This window comes from Pongo pygmaeus, chromosome 11 (assembly GCF_028885625.2).
Source record: "Pongo pygmaeus isolate AG05252 chromosome 11, NHGRI_mPonPyg2-v2.0_pri, whole genome shotgun sequence".
In the NCBI taxonomy this organism is placed as follows: domain Eukaryota; kingdom Metazoa; phylum Chordata; class Mammalia; order Primates; family Hominidae; genus Pongo; species Pongo pygmaeus.
This window is the reverse complement of record NC_072384.2, coordinates 125,108,526-125,129,468: the sequence shown is the minus strand read 5'-3', so window position 1 is coordinate 125,129,468 and position 20,943 is coordinate 125,108,526. Positions and strand designations below refer to the sequence as shown.

Below are 20,943 nucleotides of genomic sequence, written 5' to 3'. Positions count from 1 at the left end.
CCTGGGAACTTCCTTCATAGATAAGAGACAGCTAGTGGAAAGGTCTAGTGAAACGAACATTGCAGGGAAGATGAATGCTGATTGGAAAGTGACATGCTTGAGATACGATGAAAGTATAGGTACAAGATATAAATGAAAGAGAGGTCACTGTGTAAGAAATAATGGAAGTGGGCATCAGGGAAGAGACAGAGACACAGGATGTGGTAGTAGTTGCATAAATGCAGAAACCAGGCCAGGCACAGTGGCTGACGCCTATTATCTTAGCACTTTGGGAGGCCAAGCAGGCGGGTATATTGCCTGACCTCAGGAGTTTGAGACCAACCTAGGCAACATGGCAAAACCCCCTCTTTGGCCAGGGGCGGTGGCTCACGCCTGTAATCCCAGCACTTTGGGAGGCCAAGGCGGGCGGATCATGAGGTCAGGAGATCTAGACCATCCTGGCTAACACGGTGAAACCCCGTCTCTACTAAAAATACAAAAAATTAGCTGGGCGTGGTGGTGGGTGCCTGTAGTCCAAGCTACTTGGGAGGCCGAGGCAGGAGAATGGTGTGAACCTGGGAGGTGGAGCTTGCAGTGAGCTGAGATCACGCCACTGCACTCCAGCCTGGGCGACAGAGCGAGACTCCATCTCAAAAACAAACAAACGAACAAAAAACAAACAAAAAAACCATCTTTATTAAAAATATGAAAAATTTGCTGTGCGTGGTGGCCCGCACCTGTAATCCCAACTATTCAGGAGACTGAGGCATGAGAATTGCTTGGATCCAGAAGGTGGAGGTTAGAGTGAGCTGAGATCGCACCGCTGCACTCCAGCCTGGGAGACAGAGCAAGACTGTGTCCAAAAAAAAAAAAAAAAAAAAAGGCAGAAACTAGTAAACACACTTGTGTCATTTACCAAACCTAGACTGGAAAAACAAAGATGAGATTAGAAATTAATCATAAAAGAACTTCTAATATTGAGTTCAAAGTATGTGTGGGGTGTTGTGCTAAATACTTTAGCTACATTATTTCATTTAATTCTCTAACTAGTCTTATGAGGTTGGTACTATTATTAGCCTAATTTTACTAATGAGAATAATTGGGGTTCACTTAATACACTGCAGAATGTGGATTAGAACCCAGATAGTCTGACTCCAGAACCGGCACTTTTAACTATGATGCTCTATTGTTTTACACTTTAATATCTGAGTTAACATGGCAATGCACAGAGCCACTGCTAATCTACATGGTGGCTTTGTGCAAATCAGAAAAAAACAAAAGGCCCTGCCCACCTCCAGAACAAATGCAGCTCCACAGCTCCAAAGCTTAGAGTGGAGGTGGCATCTCTGACCAAGCAAACAGGTGCTCCGTCCTCCAGGTGATAATGGCCCTTGCAGGGTACAGGCCTTGGATACTAGTCTCCACTTGCCTCCTCAGCTAGACACCTCCCTACAGTGCACAGACTCTATAACTCTATGAGGGGCTTTACCATAATTTATATTAATATATGTTTTTTACTGTTACTACTCTAAGGGCTTGTTTACAAGCTCTCTACACGAACATCCCTTGTTAGCCTCTCCAGATCTAATGTCCACCTTTCTCCACCCTGGACAGTTGTACCCTTGTGACTTTTATGGACTCCATCAATGGCTCCCATCAATGGCTCCCTTGAGCTCTGGCTTCCAGTTAGGTTCATACAATGGGAGGCACCAGTCAGAAATCCCATGGAAGGAGGAAAGTGAGGTGGGTATTTTGTCTGTTGGCAGCCTTCTCACTGTGCCAGAAAGCATCAGTAGCTTTGGTTCCCCCCCCAATGCCTCAGTTTGTCAGGCAGCTCTCTCCCACAGTAACAGCAAAAATCTCTGGTGGCCACTTCTTCCCTTTTGTCCTTCAAGCCTGGAAGCAGTGCAAGGCCCCCTGCTGTTGCTAGTCCTAAGCTGCTTCATCACCCCTTGATCACCCTCTATCTCTACCCATACTCTGTGAAAGTCCTGTAGTAAAACTCTTCTTAGTTTCCCTGTTGGAGTGAGCCATCTGTTTCCTGCCAGGACGCTGAGTGACACATGGGGGAAACAAACTTTGACTATTTTAAGCAAAAATGGAATCTGGGGAAGGCATGTTTGGAGTCACAGAAAACTAGGGGAGGTAGGAGGACCAGGGTTGGACAACAAGCAGGAACCAGAGGACAGCTGGGAAGTCGAGGAGCAGGAACTACAACTAAAGTCATTCTGCGGGAAGAGCCCAGGCCACCCACTGCCACTGCTTGAGTGCCCACCAACCATCCTGTGTCCTCCAGTCACCTACTCAACAGTCAGAGCTTCTAGGAGAGGGTCTGATTGCCTGTGTCTCCCACTCAAGAGTTAGAGCTTCTAGGAGAGGGTCTGATTGCCTGTGTCTCCCTATACCTCCACTCCCAGGCTGAACTGGGCAGAGGACAGGGAAGATCAGACCCCTCCGACTACCATGGTAGGAAGTGGAAGCCACTATCCACCAAGACCACACCCAGTGGGTGATTCTGTTAAAAAACAAGAGACCAGGGTACTAATAGGAAATACCTCCTCCCCTCCCCAAGAAAGGACAAACATCACTATACTAATTAACAGAAGAATATGAAACTGCCTTTACAACAAACATCTAAAGTAGTTTTTTTCCTCAAAAAAACCCCCAAAGGTTCATGTAGAGATAGCCACTTCTCAATGAGGATTTCAGTAACAGAGAAGTTCCATACCATTTTTAACCAATTTCTCATAAATGAAAATTCTTTAAAAGGTTCTTAACTAGGTTTGATGTAAAGTTGCTGGTTTTATCCTGACAAGGTGTCCACTTGTCACACTATTTCAGAATTGCCCATTAAAGGGTTTTTTTTTTTTTTGCCCAATATCCAGCCATGCAAAAAGTAGAGGACTCAGAGACCAATAACTTAAAAATCAACTTACTCTAGGAATTCATGTTGTCAATTTCAGGCTAGAAGTAGGCCCCAACGATTTGTTTTTTGGTTTTTTTTTGTTTTTTTTTTTTGAGACGGAGTTTTGCTCTTGGCGTCCAGGCTGGAGTGCAGTGGCACGATCTTGGCTCACTGCAACCTCCGCCTCTCGAGTTTCAAGTAATTCTCCTGCCTCAGCCTCCAGAGTAGCTGGGATTACAGGTGCCTGCCACCACACCTGGCTAATTTTTTTTGTATTTTTAGTAGAGACAGGGTTTCACCACATTGGCCAGGCTGGTCTTGAACTCCTGACCTCAGGTGATCCTCCCACCTTGGCCTCCCAAAGTGCTGGGTCTACAGGCATGAGCTACCACGCCTGGCCTGGCCCCAAGAATTTTTACATCTTTTAGTCTCTTAAAGGTTCTTTTCTTTACGAGGGCTCCTTCTCAGATTCTGATTTCTACCAGTTCTAGATATAAGAGTTAAGAATATAGTTTTATTACGAACTGAAGACAAAGAGCTTATTAAAGAAGTTTAAAGATAATGCCATTGCCGGGCACGGTGACTCACATCTGTAATCCCAGCATTTTGGGAGGCCGAGGTGGGCGGATCACGAGGTCAGGAGTTCGAGACCAGCCTGGCCAGCATGGTGAAACCCCATATCTACTAAAAAATACAAAAAAGGAGCCAGACATGGTGGTGGGTGCCTGTAATCCCAGCTACTCGGGAGGCTGAGGCAGGAGAATTGCTTGAACCCAGCAGGCAGAGGTTGCAGTGAGCTGAGGTCCTGCCACTGCACTCCAGCCTGGGCAAAAGAGTGAGACTCCGTTTCAAAAAACAAAAAAAAGATAATGCCATTTTATTACATTTGTCCACTGTAGTATTTATAATTCATACAATTACTAAACCTAACATAAAATTTAGACCATTATTTTTATAGCTCTTTTGGCACAATGCTTTATCTCAACTCCAAAATTAACTTACTTCACAAAGACAGAGCTGATGAGTTACAAACTTCAACATATACTTTACTTGTCATGAATGAAAGCAATACATACTCATAACTGTCCCCTAGAGGTTTCCTGATACATTTACTGTTACAATGGTATTAATAAGAAGAAATTCTTTTTCTTTGAAATAAGATTACATAGAAGCCATGCCTATATTTTTAAATTGAGAATCTATATTATGTTAAATTGGGTTAGTTGGTTGTATAGATATTTTTATTTACAAACTGTTAATTTATTGGGTACATGTGGAATAAACAGACTGTCCAAGCCAACCAGAATATTTCCAGAGCTGCCAGGGAGATGATTTTCTTTTGTATGACCATATGATGAAATACTGAGATGGATTTTTATGATATAATCAGACATTTAACATTTTTTAGTTTAAGATATAACTTGTCTCCTATGCTTATGTGTCTCATATGCTTCTTGTCTCAATGATATAAGAAAAATTTTAAGGACACAGTAGAAAAGTTGCATGGAGAAGGCCTACAGTTTTCACATATTTAAGCATCTGTGGTTATGTTCTCAATGGGGTATTTGCCGACAATATGTCATCTTATAATGCACATATACATGCTACTACCCTAAATATATACAACTCCACATCTAATAGCCTATAATACTTATTAGTTGCCTGGTAGAGACAAGAGAGTAGAAGATCTAGCTCTTCCATTCCAAGAGCTGATAATATCTATACATCTTTGCCTTCCAACTTAAAAACATTTTCTCTCTCTTAACATAGTCTTGGTCTACTCAAAACCATTGAACAGGACTTTCAAATTGAAATTGTAGGCTTTGAGCTGTTTTAACAACCAATATCTGTACAATAAAATCAGCAGATCTGAAACACTGATTAAAGTGACTTGGCATCCCAAGTACCTAGAAACTGATGGTCAAGAAGAGGCTATTACTTCCTTTTACCAGCTCCTCACACCTTATATTGCTCTTTCACAGATTGGGATGCAGAAAAGGGGCTGGCCCACCCAACTGCCTGATCTCTCTGAATGCACGTGCTCCATATGCATAAATGGAAAGAATAAATGGAAACGAGGCCACTGTTTTCCTGTGTCAGGACACTGTCAGCATGAGTAGGAATACCAATCGCCAGGCATGCAAGATCTAGTGAGTTCCTATTCCAGTGCTGCTTTCTCTGCTAGATCAGGTGGCAGTTTGCAGAAAAGCAACATCCTGAACATTTATTTGCTATTTGCAAGTCAGGGAATATGACTGGGCACAGAAAAATAGTCTACTGCTGCTTCGGAAAGTATTTCATAGACATTCTGAGGATGTTGCTTCCACAGGAAGGAAAATATCTGATTTCTGGACTGAAGTATATACAAAGTTGGGGCCAAATCCAATATGGGTCTGTGGTTTACAAACTGTGAGATGTGAAAAAGGATGTGATGGCAGGTCCCATCTGTCTCATTCACCCTAGTTCCTGACATACAGTAGCCATTCAATAATAATTATTGAATAAATGAATAACTGAACAAATAAATGAGCAGACTTCTTAATGACAAAATCATTTTGAAGCATTTTTCTGATCCTTGGTGGTTAAAAGCTTAAGGTAAGACACAGTTCACAGTGATTCTTTTAGATGCAGCTAAATTTTGGTTAAGCAACACCAATATATGGAAATCTGGGTTCACAAAACAAATACATTAGAGTTACTATACTTACTATATGCTTTATAATTAAGTAGAAACATACCTTAATGTAGTGGGTTTCTAAATGCTGGCCCATGATGTCTCCTTAGGTTCACAGTGAAATAAGAAAAATTAGTGTGACGTATTGTTCATTACGACGCTGCTCAATTCAAGGAACTGTCCTTTATTCAAAAATGGATCTTCCCTCATTTCTGAGGTTAAAATACTTTTTAATAAATTATGGGAATAATCTATGCTAGTTGTTCCTTTTTAATACCCTTGCCAATATAAAGTTGCCAAACCTATATTGACTCCCTAGCTTATCAGAAAATATTTTATTAGTCTGAGAGATCCGAATGTCGGGGACTGGCTTAGTTTCAAAATATGACTCATTTTATAAAAGCATACAAGTGTTTTTTGTTGTTGTTGTTTAGAAACCTACCTATTGAATAAAGGAAGTAGTATAACCTTGGCTTTAATGCCCATGTTAATAACAGCCAACAGGTGGTAAGTTGCTGCTCCATGCCCAGCTCTCAGGGCTCTTTAAAACTATTCATCTATTTAAATTTCACAGTAGCCCAAGGAGGAAGTATTGTTATTGTCTCCGTTTTACAGATGAGGAATTCTGGGGATTGTCAACTCCATGCCCCAAAAGACGCAAAACACAGCTAGTAAAGTGGCAGTATTGAGATTCAAACAATGGCTCCAAGAACATATATTCTTTTAAAAAAATTTTTTTTTATTTCTTTTTTTGGTTCCTCAGAGATCCCTATTCTGAACATATATTCTTACATTACAAAGAAACTGGGCCATATGAGAGTACAACCAGGAGAAAAACATTGTTTGTTATTATATTATAATGTTATGGAAATGGTGGTTCAATTAGCATAGAGATTATAAACTCCTATTCAAGGCTGACATCTTATATTGAAGTCAGAGCCTCTCCCAATCTTTGTTTATCAGTTCTTGATAACCTATTTTTAGCTTCAGTATTTACAGATATTGCCTTAAGCAACATTCTTGTTTCTTAAACTCCTGTTTAATTAGCCAATACCAAAAAACTCCCACAAAAAAAAAAAAACAAGAAAATATGGTATTTGCAATGGGGCGTTTTAAGCAAGAAGGGGCTTTAAGCACAACAATCATAAGCTTAGTCATCAGGATTAAGTTAATTTAGGGCAAATTCAACCTTACAGTCAACAGATAAGTGTATTTCACTTTATATTAAGTTTGCTATTTAAAAGTATTAAAATTCTAGCTTCTAAATGTAGATATCCATCCCCCAAACAGATGCTTCTTTAAAATAGGAAGAACACAAACTTTAATAGGAACTCATGTATTCCCTTGCAAAGTCAGAAACCCAAACATAACAGCAATTGGGCAAGTAGGTAAATGAGGAAGTACAATTCATAATAAATGGACAGCAAAACCGATGAGTCAAATTAGACATTTTGACTACAAAGCGACCAAACGCCTCTCCCCCAAAACCAAAAGCCAAAACCTTTTCAAATATACAGCAACTGAATCAGACGGTAATTTTGGCTTTAAAAATCTACAATACTCTTGGTAATGGCAGAAATGATTTATCTGGTAGGTTAAAGATAGGTTTCTATCATTCCACTTAACATTATTTACCAAATGCTGCATTTCATTAATGGAGCTGTCAGTTTATTCTGATGGTAATGAAAACCAGGTTTTAACATGAATAAGCCCTGGGTCCACCAGAAAAACATCAGTGAATCAAGAGGTCCCGAAGCTTATGCAGTTTAAGGAAACTTTGTAGATTAAATTTCCACCTTCCAGTCCTGAGAGCTGTGGTGTGCACACTCAGTCCGAATACCTTGGTGAGCATACAGGACACTAATTTCCGACACCGCAGGTAACTCCTGCACAAACTCTTCAAGTTGCTGGCTTCTACTCAAGTACCCATCCCTAGTCCACGTGCCCTAGAAAAACACAGGAACCAGTTTGGGACGTAGTTATACATCTAGCACACCACGCTCCTCCTCAAGACTATATCCTCCTGCTGTCCCAGCCCAGCGGGGCCCAGCCCACTACAATCCCGCTCCCGCTCTCCGAACTTCCCACTCCCACTGCCCCCCCATGTGACCAGGACCCTCCCAACCGCCGCTCCGAGCTCCACCAATCAGCAACCACCTCCACCCAGAACCCGGGACCTGGCGCTCCTGTTTCAAAAAGGCAGCTTAATCCTCCCGCCCTCAGCCACGCCCCCTTTCCGCTTCCCCGCCCCGCCGGCCCCTCCCACTTCCTTCAATTCCCTGTTCCCCTCCTCCCCTCCGGTGGCGCCCTCCCTCTCCCGGGCTTCGCCCCGCCCACCAGAGGGCAGCGCGCTCGCCCTCTTCTCGCGAGATCTGAGCGTCCCCCCCCCCCCCCCCCTCCCGCCGCGGCCGCCGGGCTCCCCCCTCCCGTCCTCCCACCTCCCTCCCCCGGCATCTCTCACTCTCCGGCTCTCCTCCCTCCCTCCTCCCCCCTCCACCCTCTGGGCCGGATCTCGTCTCGCTCAGGCGGAGGAGGAGAAGGAGGAGGAGGAGGACGACGTTCGGCCTGCGCAGTGAGATGTTTGTCCGTCGCCGCCGCCGCCGCCATCGCGGAGGAGCGCGATAAAGGGAGCCGAGCCGGGCGTGAGGGGGACCTCGCGGAGCCGCCGCGCCAGCGCAGCCCCCCAGCCGCGTCGGAGTAGCCGGAGCCCGAGCCGCCGCCGCCGCCGCCCCCGCCGCCGTCGCGGCTGCCCAGGGGCCGGCCAGCTCCCCAGCTCTGCCCGGGAGCCGCGCCGCCGCCGCCCCCAGCGTCGCCCCTAGCCTGCCTGCCCGCCTTAAATGTGACACCGGCGTCGCGGAGCGCGACCTGAAGCCGCCGCCGGGGAGGGGACGAGCACCATGTCGAATCTGAGCAAAGGCACGGGCAGCCGGAAGGACACCAAGATGCGGATCCGGGCCTTTCCGGTGAGTCTCTCCTCGGCGTCCGGGACCCCGGGGCTGGGGGCCGGGCCGAGAGCCGCGCGCGAGGCCCGGGCTGAAGTCCCCCAACAGGCCGCAGGCCCGGCCTCCCCTCCCCCACGCCCGCCGGCCGCGGGGCGCGAGCCTTCCCGGCAACCGGGCGGCGCGGGGCACCGGCGCGGCCGCCCTCCCGGGCCGTTCCCCGCGCCGGGAGCCCGGGCCTGGCGCCGCGCCCCTGTCCGGGAGCTGCTCCTAAAGCCGCTCCGCGGGCGTCGGCTGCGGCCGGGGCCCCTCGGCCGCCCCACGCCTCCCCACGTTGCCGGGGTTGTAGGCCCAGTCTCCGGCGCTGCTAGCAGCCGCGGAGTCCTCCCTGTGTGGGGCGTGTGTGGAACTTTTCACGTGGGGTTTCGTTACACTTTGAAAAATTACCCAGCGTAGCTTTTAGGGTGATGAAGGGGCTGCCCTCTCTCTCTCTCTGCCCCCCTCCCCAGGAAGGGCTATGCCATCAACCTGCCCCCGACGCAGTGACAGTGGTTCCACGGAATGCTCCGTGGTCATAAACTAGTAACATTGGGTGTATTCATAGCGTCTTTCATCCTACAAGCTTCCTAAGCACTTTACAAACTCTTGTGCAGGATTGCCTCGCCACTCGGAGGAAGGCCGGGGGAGGGGGAGCAACAGAGAGCAAACCGGACAATTGGTTCTCCATTTCTCAGCCTTGGGAGCCCAAAGAATGAGTGTAGTCGCCTTGAGGAGTTGCTTTCTTTCATCGCTTTCAGTGACAGCAAACGTGTTCTGCTCAGAAACTTTTTCTTTTTTGGCATTACGTTGAGTCGTACCCTTGCGATGTTTAGTATATAGGATATAACTTTGGGTGTCAAATCTGGTTCAGCTACCCCATGGCAAGCAATTAAAATGTACTGTTAACGAACTGCACTTACTTGCCTATGTCGCTACAATAAAAGGCATACGTCAAGACAGACAAACTAGCAATCGGACAGAAGATTTTAAAAAGTAAAAGTAAAGAAAGATCTTGGTCTTCCCTTCTTAGATTCATGGATACTTCATATCATGTGCCGGCGAAAGAGGGGGATTTGTTGTCACTTTTTAAAGCATGCTTTTCCTGAGGTGCAGTTGCAGTGAGGAAAGACTTATCTTGATATGATTGCCCCAGTTGAGTCAAGTAATTTAGTGTCAGAGAACATGAGGACCTCTCTGAATTCCTAAAATTTAAAAGGATACCCCTCATGCAGAATTCTGAAATTGTAAGAACATAAATACTAAAGTCAGTGTGCGGAAACCTCTGCTTTGTGTAAATAGGTACGATGTATTTAGGAGAATTAAGTGTTTTGATAATAATGAAAGATTTTTTGAATGTTTCAAACTTTTTTCTAAGTAAACGTGAGAAATGTTGACAAGCGAGTACTAACGAAGCTTACTAGTATGTTTTCCCTTATAATTGGGCAAAGAGCTGGGTTATGCATTTGTGAGTAATATTAATTTTCCTACTAAATTCTGACCACTTTAGAGTTTAGAATTACTTAGAATTTTATAAAGTTAATAGTTTTATACAACAGATTTTCTTTTTTCTGAGACAGAGTTTCGCTCCTGTTGCCCAGGCTGGAGTGCAATGGCGTGATCTCAGCTCACCGCAACCTCGGCCTCCTGGGTTAAAAGCCTCCTCAGTAGCTGGGATTACAGGCATGCGCCACCACACCCGGCTAATTTCGTATTTTTAGTAGAGACGAGGTTTCTCCATGTTGGTCAGGCTGGTCTCGAACTCCCGACCTCAGGTGATCCACCCACTTCGGCCTCCCAAAGTGCTGGGATTTACAGGAGTGAGCCACCGCGCCGGGCCTATATATACAACAGGTTTTCTAGCAGTGTGTGCAGCCTTACACTACTCAATTCTTGAAGTCTCACGTTCTAAATAAGATTTTTTGCTAAAATGTGGAGTAATTCAAATTTGACATCAACTCACTCAAGTTAATGGCCTTCTGATTGACCAGTTGTACGTTCACGTATATGTAATCAAACTCTTTGACCTCTTCAGGTTTCCCTGCTCTTACCTGTTTTGCCATCATTTAATTTGTTCAACAAATACTGAATATTACGTGCCAGGCGCTGTTCTGGGGGTCTGTCAGTATAGCTAGAAAGACCAAGATCCCTGCCTTTTGGAGCTAATATTGTTGGGGAGAAGAGGTGGGAGAGAATTTCGTTATTCCTTTAGCTGACCAGTATAATAACGTTGTGTGATACGTTACCACATAGTACTGGAACTGAATTTTTTTTTTTTAGCTTCGTTATGATTATGAGCTAATTTGGACCCATTCTGTCTATAACTTTTGCAGGTTTTTCTGAAAACCTTACATGAAGTAAGTGACTAGTTTTGATATTCAGTAGTTAATAGCTGCTGATTTCGAAAAGAAGAATTTTTCATTACTGTTTAATAAGTATTAATAACATTCCTAAGTGATTCCCATTGGAAAGAACTATTACAGTTTATGGCCCTTTGTTACAGATAGATGTATATCTCAGTGTTAGGGTATTTCATAGATTTATCTTACTAACCGTGTGCTTATAGACCTTCAAAATTCCTGTCTTCCAGATTGGCAGTCTTGTACGTAACTACAGACTGCGTGAGTTGCTAGTCAAAAGTAGTTAATGCATAGTGTTCCGTAAAGAAAAAATATGGCCGGGCTCAGTGGCTCACGCCTGTGATCCCAGCACTTTGGGAGGCCGAGGCAGGTGGATCACCTGAGGTCAGGAGCTTGAGACCAGCCTGGCCAACATGGTGAAATCCCATTTCTACTTAAAATACAAAAAATTAGCGGGGCGTGGTGGCGGATGCCTGTAATCCCAGCTACTTGGGAAGCTGAGGCTGGAAAATCACTTGAACCTGTAAGGCCGAGGTTGCAGTGAGCTGAGATTGCGCCATTGCACTCCAGTCTGGGCAACAAAAGCGAAACTTTCTCAAAAAAAAAAAATTGTTTATGGTTATACATATGTACATTCTTAATTGTTTATGGTTCCACATATGTACATATTTAAAAATTATTGTATTTTACATCTGTTGTTTGGATATATACTTACTGTAATTTAAGGGAAACTATAGTTTCACCAAAAGTGTCAAACACTCGGCCGGGGCAAGGTGGTTCACACCTTCACACCTGCAATCCTAGCACTTCGGGAGAGGCAAGGCAGGCGGATCACTTGAGGTCCTGAGGTTAAGAGTTGGAGACCAGCCTGGCCAACATGCAAACCCCTGTCTCTACTAAAAATACAAAAATTTGCCAGGTGTGGTGATACACGCCTATAATTCCAGCTACTCGGGAGGCTAAGGCATGAGAATCACTTGAACCTGGGAGGCAGAGGTTGCAGTGAGCCGAGATTGTGCCACTGCACTCCAGCCTGGGCAACAGAGTGAGACTCTGTCTCAAAAAGAAAAAAAAAAGAAAAGAAAAATTATATATGTTTAAGATGGACAACATGTTTTGATATATGTATACATTCTGACATGATTACTACCATCAAGCTAACACATAATCACCTCATCTTTTTTTTTTTCTGAGATGGAAACTCGCTCTGTCGCCCAGGCTGAAGTGCAGTGGCACGATTTCAGCTCACTGCAACCTCCGCCTCCTGGGTTCGAGGCGGATTCTTCTGCCTCAGCCTCCCGAGTAGCTGGGATTACAGGCGTGTGCCACCATGCCTGGCTAGTTTTTGTATTTTTAGTAGAGATGGGGTTTCGCCATGTTGGTCAGGCTGGTCTTGAACTCCTGACGTCGTGATCCGCCCGCCTTGGCCTCTCAAAGTGCTGGGATTACAGGTGTGAGCCGCCGCGCCTGGCCAATAGTTCTGTTTTTTATGTCTGTGTGATGAGAACAATTAAGATCTACTGCCTTAGCAAATGTAAAATATGTAATATAGTATTATTAACTGTTCTTAACCGTGCAGCACATTTGATCTCCACAATTTATTCATCTTAAAACTTGTATCCTTTGACCAAAATCCACCCCCCCATTTCTTTCATTCCCCAGCCTAGGCCGCAGAGCAAGACTGTCTTAAAAAAAAAAAAAAAAGTCTCAAGCACTCATCTCAGATTGTTTTACAAAATTAACTTGTAAAAAAGTATAGAATTGTGTTTTGAGATTGTTTTGTTTTCATTGCAAAATAGAGTGGTAATTGAACTTACCAGATATTTTATAGATACTACTCCAGATAAATTCCCATCAGTAATATCAGATTCTTTTCAGTGTTTTGAGTGCATTTTTTTTTTCTTTTTTGAGACAGAGTGTTGCTCTGTGGCCCAGGCTAGAGTGCAGTGGCACGATCTTGACTCACTGCAGCCTCCACCTCCTGGGTTCAACCGATTCTTGTGTCTCAGTCTCTCGAGTAGCTGGGACTACAGGTTTGCGCCACCACGTCTGGCTAATTTTTGTATTTTAAGTAGTGATGGGATTTCGCCATGTTGGCCAGGCTGGTCTTGAACTCCTGATCTCAGGTGATCAGCCCACCTCTGTTTCGCAAAGTGCTGGGATTACAGGTGTGAGCCACTGCATTTCAGCCTTAGTGCGTATTTTAAGTATACCTTCATCATTGTCTGTAGAAGTTATAATACACAACAGTTTAATGCACAATTTGCATTTTTAAATAGGCCTTTTCCTAGAAATTCTTTTTAAGATGGAAGACAATAAGGACGTTTCTGTATTTGTAAGCTGTTGACAAAGGAAAAGTTTATTCCAGTTTATAAGCTTTCCTGCCTTGCACAAAATGTATCATTTTACATCTTTTTGATAATGTTTAAATTTTAATTTGTATGCAAAGGAACAAGGACCATGAAACTTTTTAAAGAAAGCAGGCAGTAATTGTGAAACTCCTGGAAATAATGTGGGTCTGGATCAAGTAATTCTGCCCTAGGGAGTCTCTTCCTTACTCCTGGGCTTTGTTCCACTATGTAGGATTAGTTGCTTTCAGGTAAACCTTTTATTATCTTTATCTTTGAAAAATCATTTCTTACCATTTTTACTGTCTGGGGTTTTGCCCACATGGGTTTGACGAGCTTGATTAGAATTGGAGGGGATATGTTTGAATGAAAATGCTGTCCTCTCCTGTATCAAATGGTAATGAAGCCTTTCTTGGCCTAGCCTTCAGAGTTTGGGAAACCTGTTATGAAGGTGACTGTCTCCAGAATGTAATCAGGCTCTTAAGATCTCTACCTTGGGCTCCTGGAAGTAGCTTCAGTTAGTTTATAAAAGCTTGCTAACTCATCATGAGAAAGAGTGTTATGATAAAATGCCCACTCCCTAATACTAGAGGAACTCCACCTGTGTAGCATGGACAGCAACTGTTTGGAAGTGATTGTTAGCTGGAACATACAGGGCGACTCACATTAGTGAAAGTTTTATGTTCGTTTGTGATATACTTAAGAACAGGAAGAGTCTAAGGACAGATGGGTACAGTTAATCGTTTTTTTTTTTTTTTCTTTTCTTCGAGCTACAGAAATGTTTGCCAGATTTGAGGGAACAGCTTTCATCTTCACAGTAGGTTTCTCTTTCTTAGGGAAGGTAGTTGTTGGCATAGTACTACCTGGACTGGTACATAGAGGAAAGCTGGATGGTAGTCTTGCAGATCACACTGAGCAGAGAATTAATTATAAATTTGCTTTTCATTTTTTATGTTATGAAACAAGGTGAAACAGATTCACTAAAGGGTTACTTACACTTAACTAATACTGTTTATAGTTTTGGGACAGCCAGTATTGTCATAGCTGTTAGTACTACTCTGACTTCAGAAGTTAGAAAAATAAAAGCATACAGTTGTTATTAACAAAGTATTTATTTTGCCTTGTCTTTCTAGATAGCAATTCAGAGGAACCTGGAAAATTATATTTCATATTACTATTTAAGTAATATGAAATATAATGTAAAAATTTGGCTTTTTAAGTAATACATAAGTCACAAACTTGATTCAGACAAATTAGAGAATGCTTCATTTGTTTGTACATCATTCATTAAGTGAAGTTAAGGGATGAAAGCATTTGTCTAGTTCAGGAAGATTATATGATTAAGGCTAGAAAAAGTGGTATGCCTTTTCTTTATATTATACATTGGGAGACTTTAGAGGTAATTTTTTGTTATTTTCATTCCAGAGTACATGGATGGTCTTTAGTAGTCTTGTTAGGTTTATATAAAAGTTACTAGACAATTTGTGGTTTTAAATAATGCAACTTTTTTTTAAAAGTAGTTCTTGTTAGCCCATTGTAAGGTCAACAGAATGTAAAGGTATTACTAGTAAGAACAAATCACTGAGTTAACACATGAATTACAATTAGTAGTCTATCAATGTCTTGTGAAAACTATTCAACCATAGTCTGTTAAAGCAATGAATTTATTTTAGTAACTTTTCTAATTATAACAATGATGTATATTCCTGGTAGAAAAATTGGTAATTATCTAAATGTATAAGTAGGGAAATAAAAAAATCACCTGTAATCCTACCACTTGGAAACAAACAACATTAACATTTTCATGTGTTTTTGGAATTTTAATTTCATACCGTTGGCTGAACAGACAGTAAAATTAAGGTAAGATAATCATTGTATATGCTGCTGTTAAAAAATTTCTTACTGTAATTTTTGAAAACATAGTTTTTAATGACTATCATACTTCAGTTTGCTTAACCATTTCCCTGTTGCCAAATATTTTCGTTGATTCCAGGGAGTCCATATTTTTTCTGTTAAAAAAGATTGCAACTGTGACTAGACACATAAATATTTGAGCCCATCTATGATTATGGAATTATTGGGCTGCACATAACTGAAATATATTAACTTAATTGACTTCCATAAAGGTAATAATAATAGCTAACACTTTCTAAATGCTTATCATGTACTCTGCATATCTAAACTTACTCATTTGAGCAAACTATAGAATACTACTATTATCTGTTCTACAAATGAGGCTTTGAGAGGCTAAATAATTTGCTTAAGGTATTCTTCCAAGTGGCAGAACTAGGATTCACACCCAAGCAATCTGGCTCTAAAGTGAGCACTCTTAAGAATTAATTGTATTTCTCAAGATTGTATCCGTTTAACGTCTGTGTAGCAGTATCTTACCCAGCATAATGTATGTTTAATTTTATAGGTGAAAAAATAGTACTTTAATGCTTTAATTGGCATTTCTTTGACTACTTAGGAGAATAAAACTATGAATAGTCTGTAGAGAATTTTCATTATTTTTGCACTGGAGTATTCAACATATGAATATAGGGATGTGACTAAAAAGTAAAGAGACTGAAAGCATGGTAGTTAAGAGTGTGAGCTTGAATACCAGCTCTACGTCTTTCTAGCTGCATCACCTTTTTTTTTTTTTTTTTTTTTTTTTGAGACAGAGTCTCGTTCTGTCACCCAGGCTGGAGTGCAGTGGCGTGATCTCAGCAAGCTCCACCTCCCGGATTCATGCCATTCTCCTGCCTCAGCCTCTCTAGTAGCTGGGACTACAGGTGCCTGCCACCACACCCGGCTAATTTTTTTGCATTTTTAGTAGAGACGGGGTTTCATTGTGTTAGCTGGGATGATCTCGATCTCCTGACCTCGTGATCCATCTGCCTCATCCTCCTACAGTGCTGGGATTACAGGCATGAGCCACCGCGCCCGGCCTCTAGCTGCATAACCTTTAACAAGTTACTTAACTTCTTGTAGCTTCAGTTTTCCCCTGTGTAAAATGAGACTGCTAATGAGACCCACCTTACAGGTTTGTTGTGTGATAAGTAAAATAAAGCTTTAAAATAGAACTTAGCACATAGTTAACTATTGTTATACCAATATTTAGCCATGATTAGGCCAATATTAAAATTGGATGTTGTTTTTGCAAGCAGTTACATTGAATGCCATACACTTATTTTAGCGATCCTGTCATTTTATTGTACAACTTCTAGAACTTAAGTTTTGAAAAGCCTGCAGAGCCAGTTTGTGAATCGTGCTAAGAAAGCATTCTCAAAGGATATGGGTTTAGTACCAATGGGCTAGTTAAAGAATCCTGTTGGCTCTTGAGGGGTGGCTTCAGAAACAGAAGTTCCTATATGATTCACATGTAATCCTTGGAGTAAGTGTGTCACCTCTTGTAACTTTATTGAAGGAGTAAATATTCATTTGGTTTGCATGTTCTATAATATGTACGTTAAATGTGCATCTAAAAACACATCTAGTTTTTCTTTTTTCCTTCCTTTCCTCCCTTTCTCCTCCTTTTCTTTCACTCCTCCCCTCCCCTTTTTTTTCACTCCTGAACTAGGTTGTGGTCCCTGTCCAAAGCTTATGCCAGACACCCTTTTGAACCACGCAGCATTTAGCATAGTGTGAGTGGTTAGTGAATGATTGATTAAATGAGAAACTAGTCCTCTAAGCCAAACCATAGTAATTGATAAATTCAGTAAGTCAGCGCAAATGATGCTCTGAAATGTTTGAAGTTTTTGTAACTCTAAGTGAAGTCTTAAGATATAGTAGAGGGTCGTTAAAGATCATGTGGCACTTCTGTATGTAGCAGGGTAGTCAGCCTAGTCTCCTGGAAAAATGAGTTGAAATTGTCAGTGACCCTGAATTGGGAGTCAGAAGACTTAGTCTGCGGTCCAGTCTTTCTGTTTACTAGCTGTGCTCTACATTTCACTTCCTCCACCATGACTGCTCTTCGCATCTCATCCCTTCCTGTCACACTGTTAAATTGTACACTCTGGTCCCCTGTTTCTCAGGCTTATCTTTTTGAATTGAGGTTTCTATTTTTCTTATAGTCCTTGAATTATTGGGCCCAGATGTGGTTTATTGCCACGTCCATCATCATCTTTTTTGGCTTGAGAATTACTCTCCTGCTGTCTCCCTATGACCATCTGACTTCCTGAACTCATGCTCCCTCAGTCATTGAAGAGTTTAATACCTTCCTCACAGATACTATGTTAATACATTCCTCACAGATATTACGTCTAGCCTCTATCTTAATTTTGTTCATTGCATGTGGAGGTCATTCATTTATTCAATTTAAAATACATTTATTGTGTGTTGCTGCTATGGGTCAGGTCCTGGATCTACCGTGGCGATCAGACAGGCTTGTATTGCAGGGATCTTCATGCTTAGAGCTTGTCATCCTACTAGTGAAAAAATCTTCAAACTTCCATATTGCATTCTATCCTAGCTCTTCTGTTTGTTAGATGTAGGACTTTGAGCAAATCACTTAGTGTCTTGTCTGTTCCCTCTTTTGCAAAAAGGAAAAAATGATGATACCTATCTCATAAAATTGTTTTCAAGATGGAGTTAATACATATAAAGCTCCTTAGAATAGTCCTTGGCACATAATAAGCATTATACATAAATGCAAGCTATTATTATTTAATTATTCTATCTTGTTGCTTGGTTCCTTCTCATGTTAATGTGCCCTTTGATCTCAGGAAGACCCGTTTATTCTCCCAAGCCATGGTGCTCTCACTTCCACCTATGTTACCAGTTGCCCCTTTCTTACTGCCTCCCCAGAACAAGGCCAGAAATAGCAGCAGAAAGCATCTTGGATCGTTCTACCTATTTGCCCCCACTGAACATATTTTCTAGCTACTCCTGGAGAAAATTGCAAGACAGTGGTCTCTAATTTAGCTGGACTCTCAGTGCCTCTGAGCAGTTTCTTTTGTGTCCCTGGTCAGCTTCCTCTCCCCTTTATTGCCTGAGCTATTCCAAACTTTAATCATTGTCCTTAAGCTATCTATTGAGAATTCTCTTATTGCTCTTACTTCAAGAAACCTAACTACTACATCACTGTGAAAAGGAATGTAATTAGGTGAAAGTTCAAAGTTCATTCAGCATTCTTCCCTTTCAATTATGTTATTTAATCTGCATCTTTATTCATTCTCGACTCCTTCCCTCTGGTCTCAGAGAAGGAAGATGTCTTTTTCCTGTCTTCTGCATTATAGTAACTACCTCCTTTCACAGCCAAGATTCTTGAGAGAGGAGTCTCTATTTCCTTTTTTAGAGCATAATTTTCTTGAGGAGGCCTCAGTCTTTTTTATGACTTTGATCAGTACAGCAGTATGCACCCAGCATGTAGTACACAATGTTGAATAAAGGAACTAACAGACTCTTTAAGTTTGTTTCCTCCTCTTTAAGATGATAACTACAGCAGTCTTTCACAAATTGTGAGGATTAAATGAAATCATATCAGAAAATGCTTTCTAATAGTGGTATCACTAAGACATTTAGAAGAATTTCTCAATCATAAAATCAAAATTTTCAACTATAATTCTGTTTCATGTAGGGCAGTTATTTTCAAACGTTTACAGGGAGCCTGGAGGGTGTCTAGGACCCAGGAGGCCTAGGAAGTGTTAAGTACAAATCTTCGAAATCTCCCTCTGTGGTCCTTGAGAGCAGCTCCTGTGTTACCATTTGTATATGGGGTTCTGTAAAAGATTTCATTTTAAGAAATTCTGTTAACCATTGCTTTAAAATCACTAGTAATAATTATTAATGAATCTTTTTTAAAGGTGTGGAGAATACTACTTGCTCAACTTGGTAACGGTTAATAGGAAATTGAGAACTGATCCTGTAGTTGCCTTAACTCCTAATCCAAATCTGTTGCTACTAGACAGCATTCTTTTTTTTTTAATTCAGTTTTAAAGTTGAAAATGTAACTAAGCAAAACTTCCTAATTTGACCTCCATTTAGTACTTGTAATCATTGAGAAAGGAATGGACCCCAATTTACTCTTTAAATGAGAAATGTTACTGCTGAGCAGATGAATAAAACGACTTCAAAGGGGAATTTTTACCTACTTTAAGAAAATACAAGATTCCTTAGAGATACTTTTTTATAAAAGCAAGCCATCATTGCTAAGAGGAATTCCTTGACATATGTGTTTGTAAGTCATTCTTACCTAAAACAGCTCTTAACTGAGCAACACTAAGCCTCTTCTGTTTGCCCTGTCCTCTCCAAAGTAATGGTGAAAAATTACTTTTTCTTTTTCATCTCCAATTCCTTTCCATTTCCACTAGAGGTTGCCTTATAAGATTAGTAGCAACTTTTTGAATGTCTGACTTGTGGTAGGCTGTTTTAGATACTTTGAACTAATTATCTGAAATCCTCAAAACAATTTTAAGTATAATGTGGTTACTCCTGTTTTAAATCTATTTGGGTCTCAGAGAGGACTAGTAAAATATTTGTGATATTACATATACACCTAGAGAAGGGCAGAGTTGGGATTCAGATTCCAGGTATGTCTGACTGAAAAGTTCATGTTTTCATTATACAGAAAATTAATTCTAAGGTTACCTTTTAAATTATTAGCCAGGGGCAGATCCGGGGACACTGAAGCTTATACAATGCACTACTCTCTTTACAAAAAGAATCTACCTTCAGGTTCCAGGCGTTGGAAGAAGCCTTCGTTAAGCTTCCTTCGTAAGCTTAAGTTTTACTGTTTAAGTAAATGGACCATTTATAAAAGTTATGAAAAACTTGGGAAATGTGTATTGTTCGTAACATTTGAATATATAACTTGTTTAAGGGGACCTTAGTGTGTATTGACTTGAATAAAGCAGTCAAAAGCATAACCTGTAAGAAAAGCTTATTGTTACTAGTTGACCTATTTATGAGTTAACACTTTACTACTTTAAATTGTAAGGCTGACGACACACATTAAAAAAATTTGATTAATAGAAATTTAAGTATATACTTAGCAAAAAGTGATTCCTTGAAGTTAATATGTTTAAAATACTTTGATTTTTAATTTTTTGTCTTTAAGAATATACTAAAGTGATAGATTAAACAGTAAAATGTATTAGAAATACAAAGATTAAATTCTCTAGTAATAATTTACTACTTCTGGTGTATGCAAATGAGACATGAAAGAAATATGCTTTTTTGATGAATGCTATCACTAGCCAAATAATAATTTGTGTGCTCTTATTTGTGTGCTCTTATTTGTGTTAGTATTTTAATTTTTGAGCACTAAAAGTGACTCTTGAAATCTTTTTGTGGTGCTATAACACCTGCAGACTGAGTAATTTATAAAGAACAGAAATGCGTTTTCTCACACTTGTGGGGAGGCTGGGAAGTTCAAGATCAAGGTGCTGCAGGTTCTGCTGTCTGGAGAGGGCTGCTGTCTGCTTCCAACACAATGTCTTGATGCATTGTCCTCTCAAAATCCTTTGGTGGGGACGAATCCTGTATCTGCACATGGCAGAGACAGAAGTGCAAAAAAATAAACTCTCTGTCAGCCTATTTTATAAGGTTACCTAATCCCATTCACAAGGGTTCTACCCTTATGAGTTAATCACTTCCTGAAGACCCCACATTTTTTTTTTTTTTTCATTCTCACCCAGGCTGGATTGCAGTGGCTTGATCTTGGCTAACTGTAGCCACGCCCTCCAGGGCTTAATGGATTCTTTCACTGCAGCCTCCT

The 20,943-nt window shown here is 41.4% G+C and overlaps 1 protein-coding gene across 2 annotated transcripts in view; it reads left to right on the top strand.

The window, feature by feature from the left end:
* Positions 1 to 7,999: 7,999 nt before the first annotated feature.
* Positions 8,000 to 20,943, top strand: part of CUL3 (cullin 3) — a 112,517-nt gene continuing 99,573 nt past the window's right edge. For both annotated transcript variants that reach the window (XM_054476781.2, XM_054476779.2), the window contains exon 1: positions 8,000 to 8,521. In XM_054476781.2, coding sequence (XP_054332756.1) covers positions 8,456 to 8,521 — 66 coding nt within the window. In that variant the 5' untranslated portion in view covers positions 8,000 to 8,455. The remainder of the gene's footprint in view (positions 8,522 to 20,943) is intronic.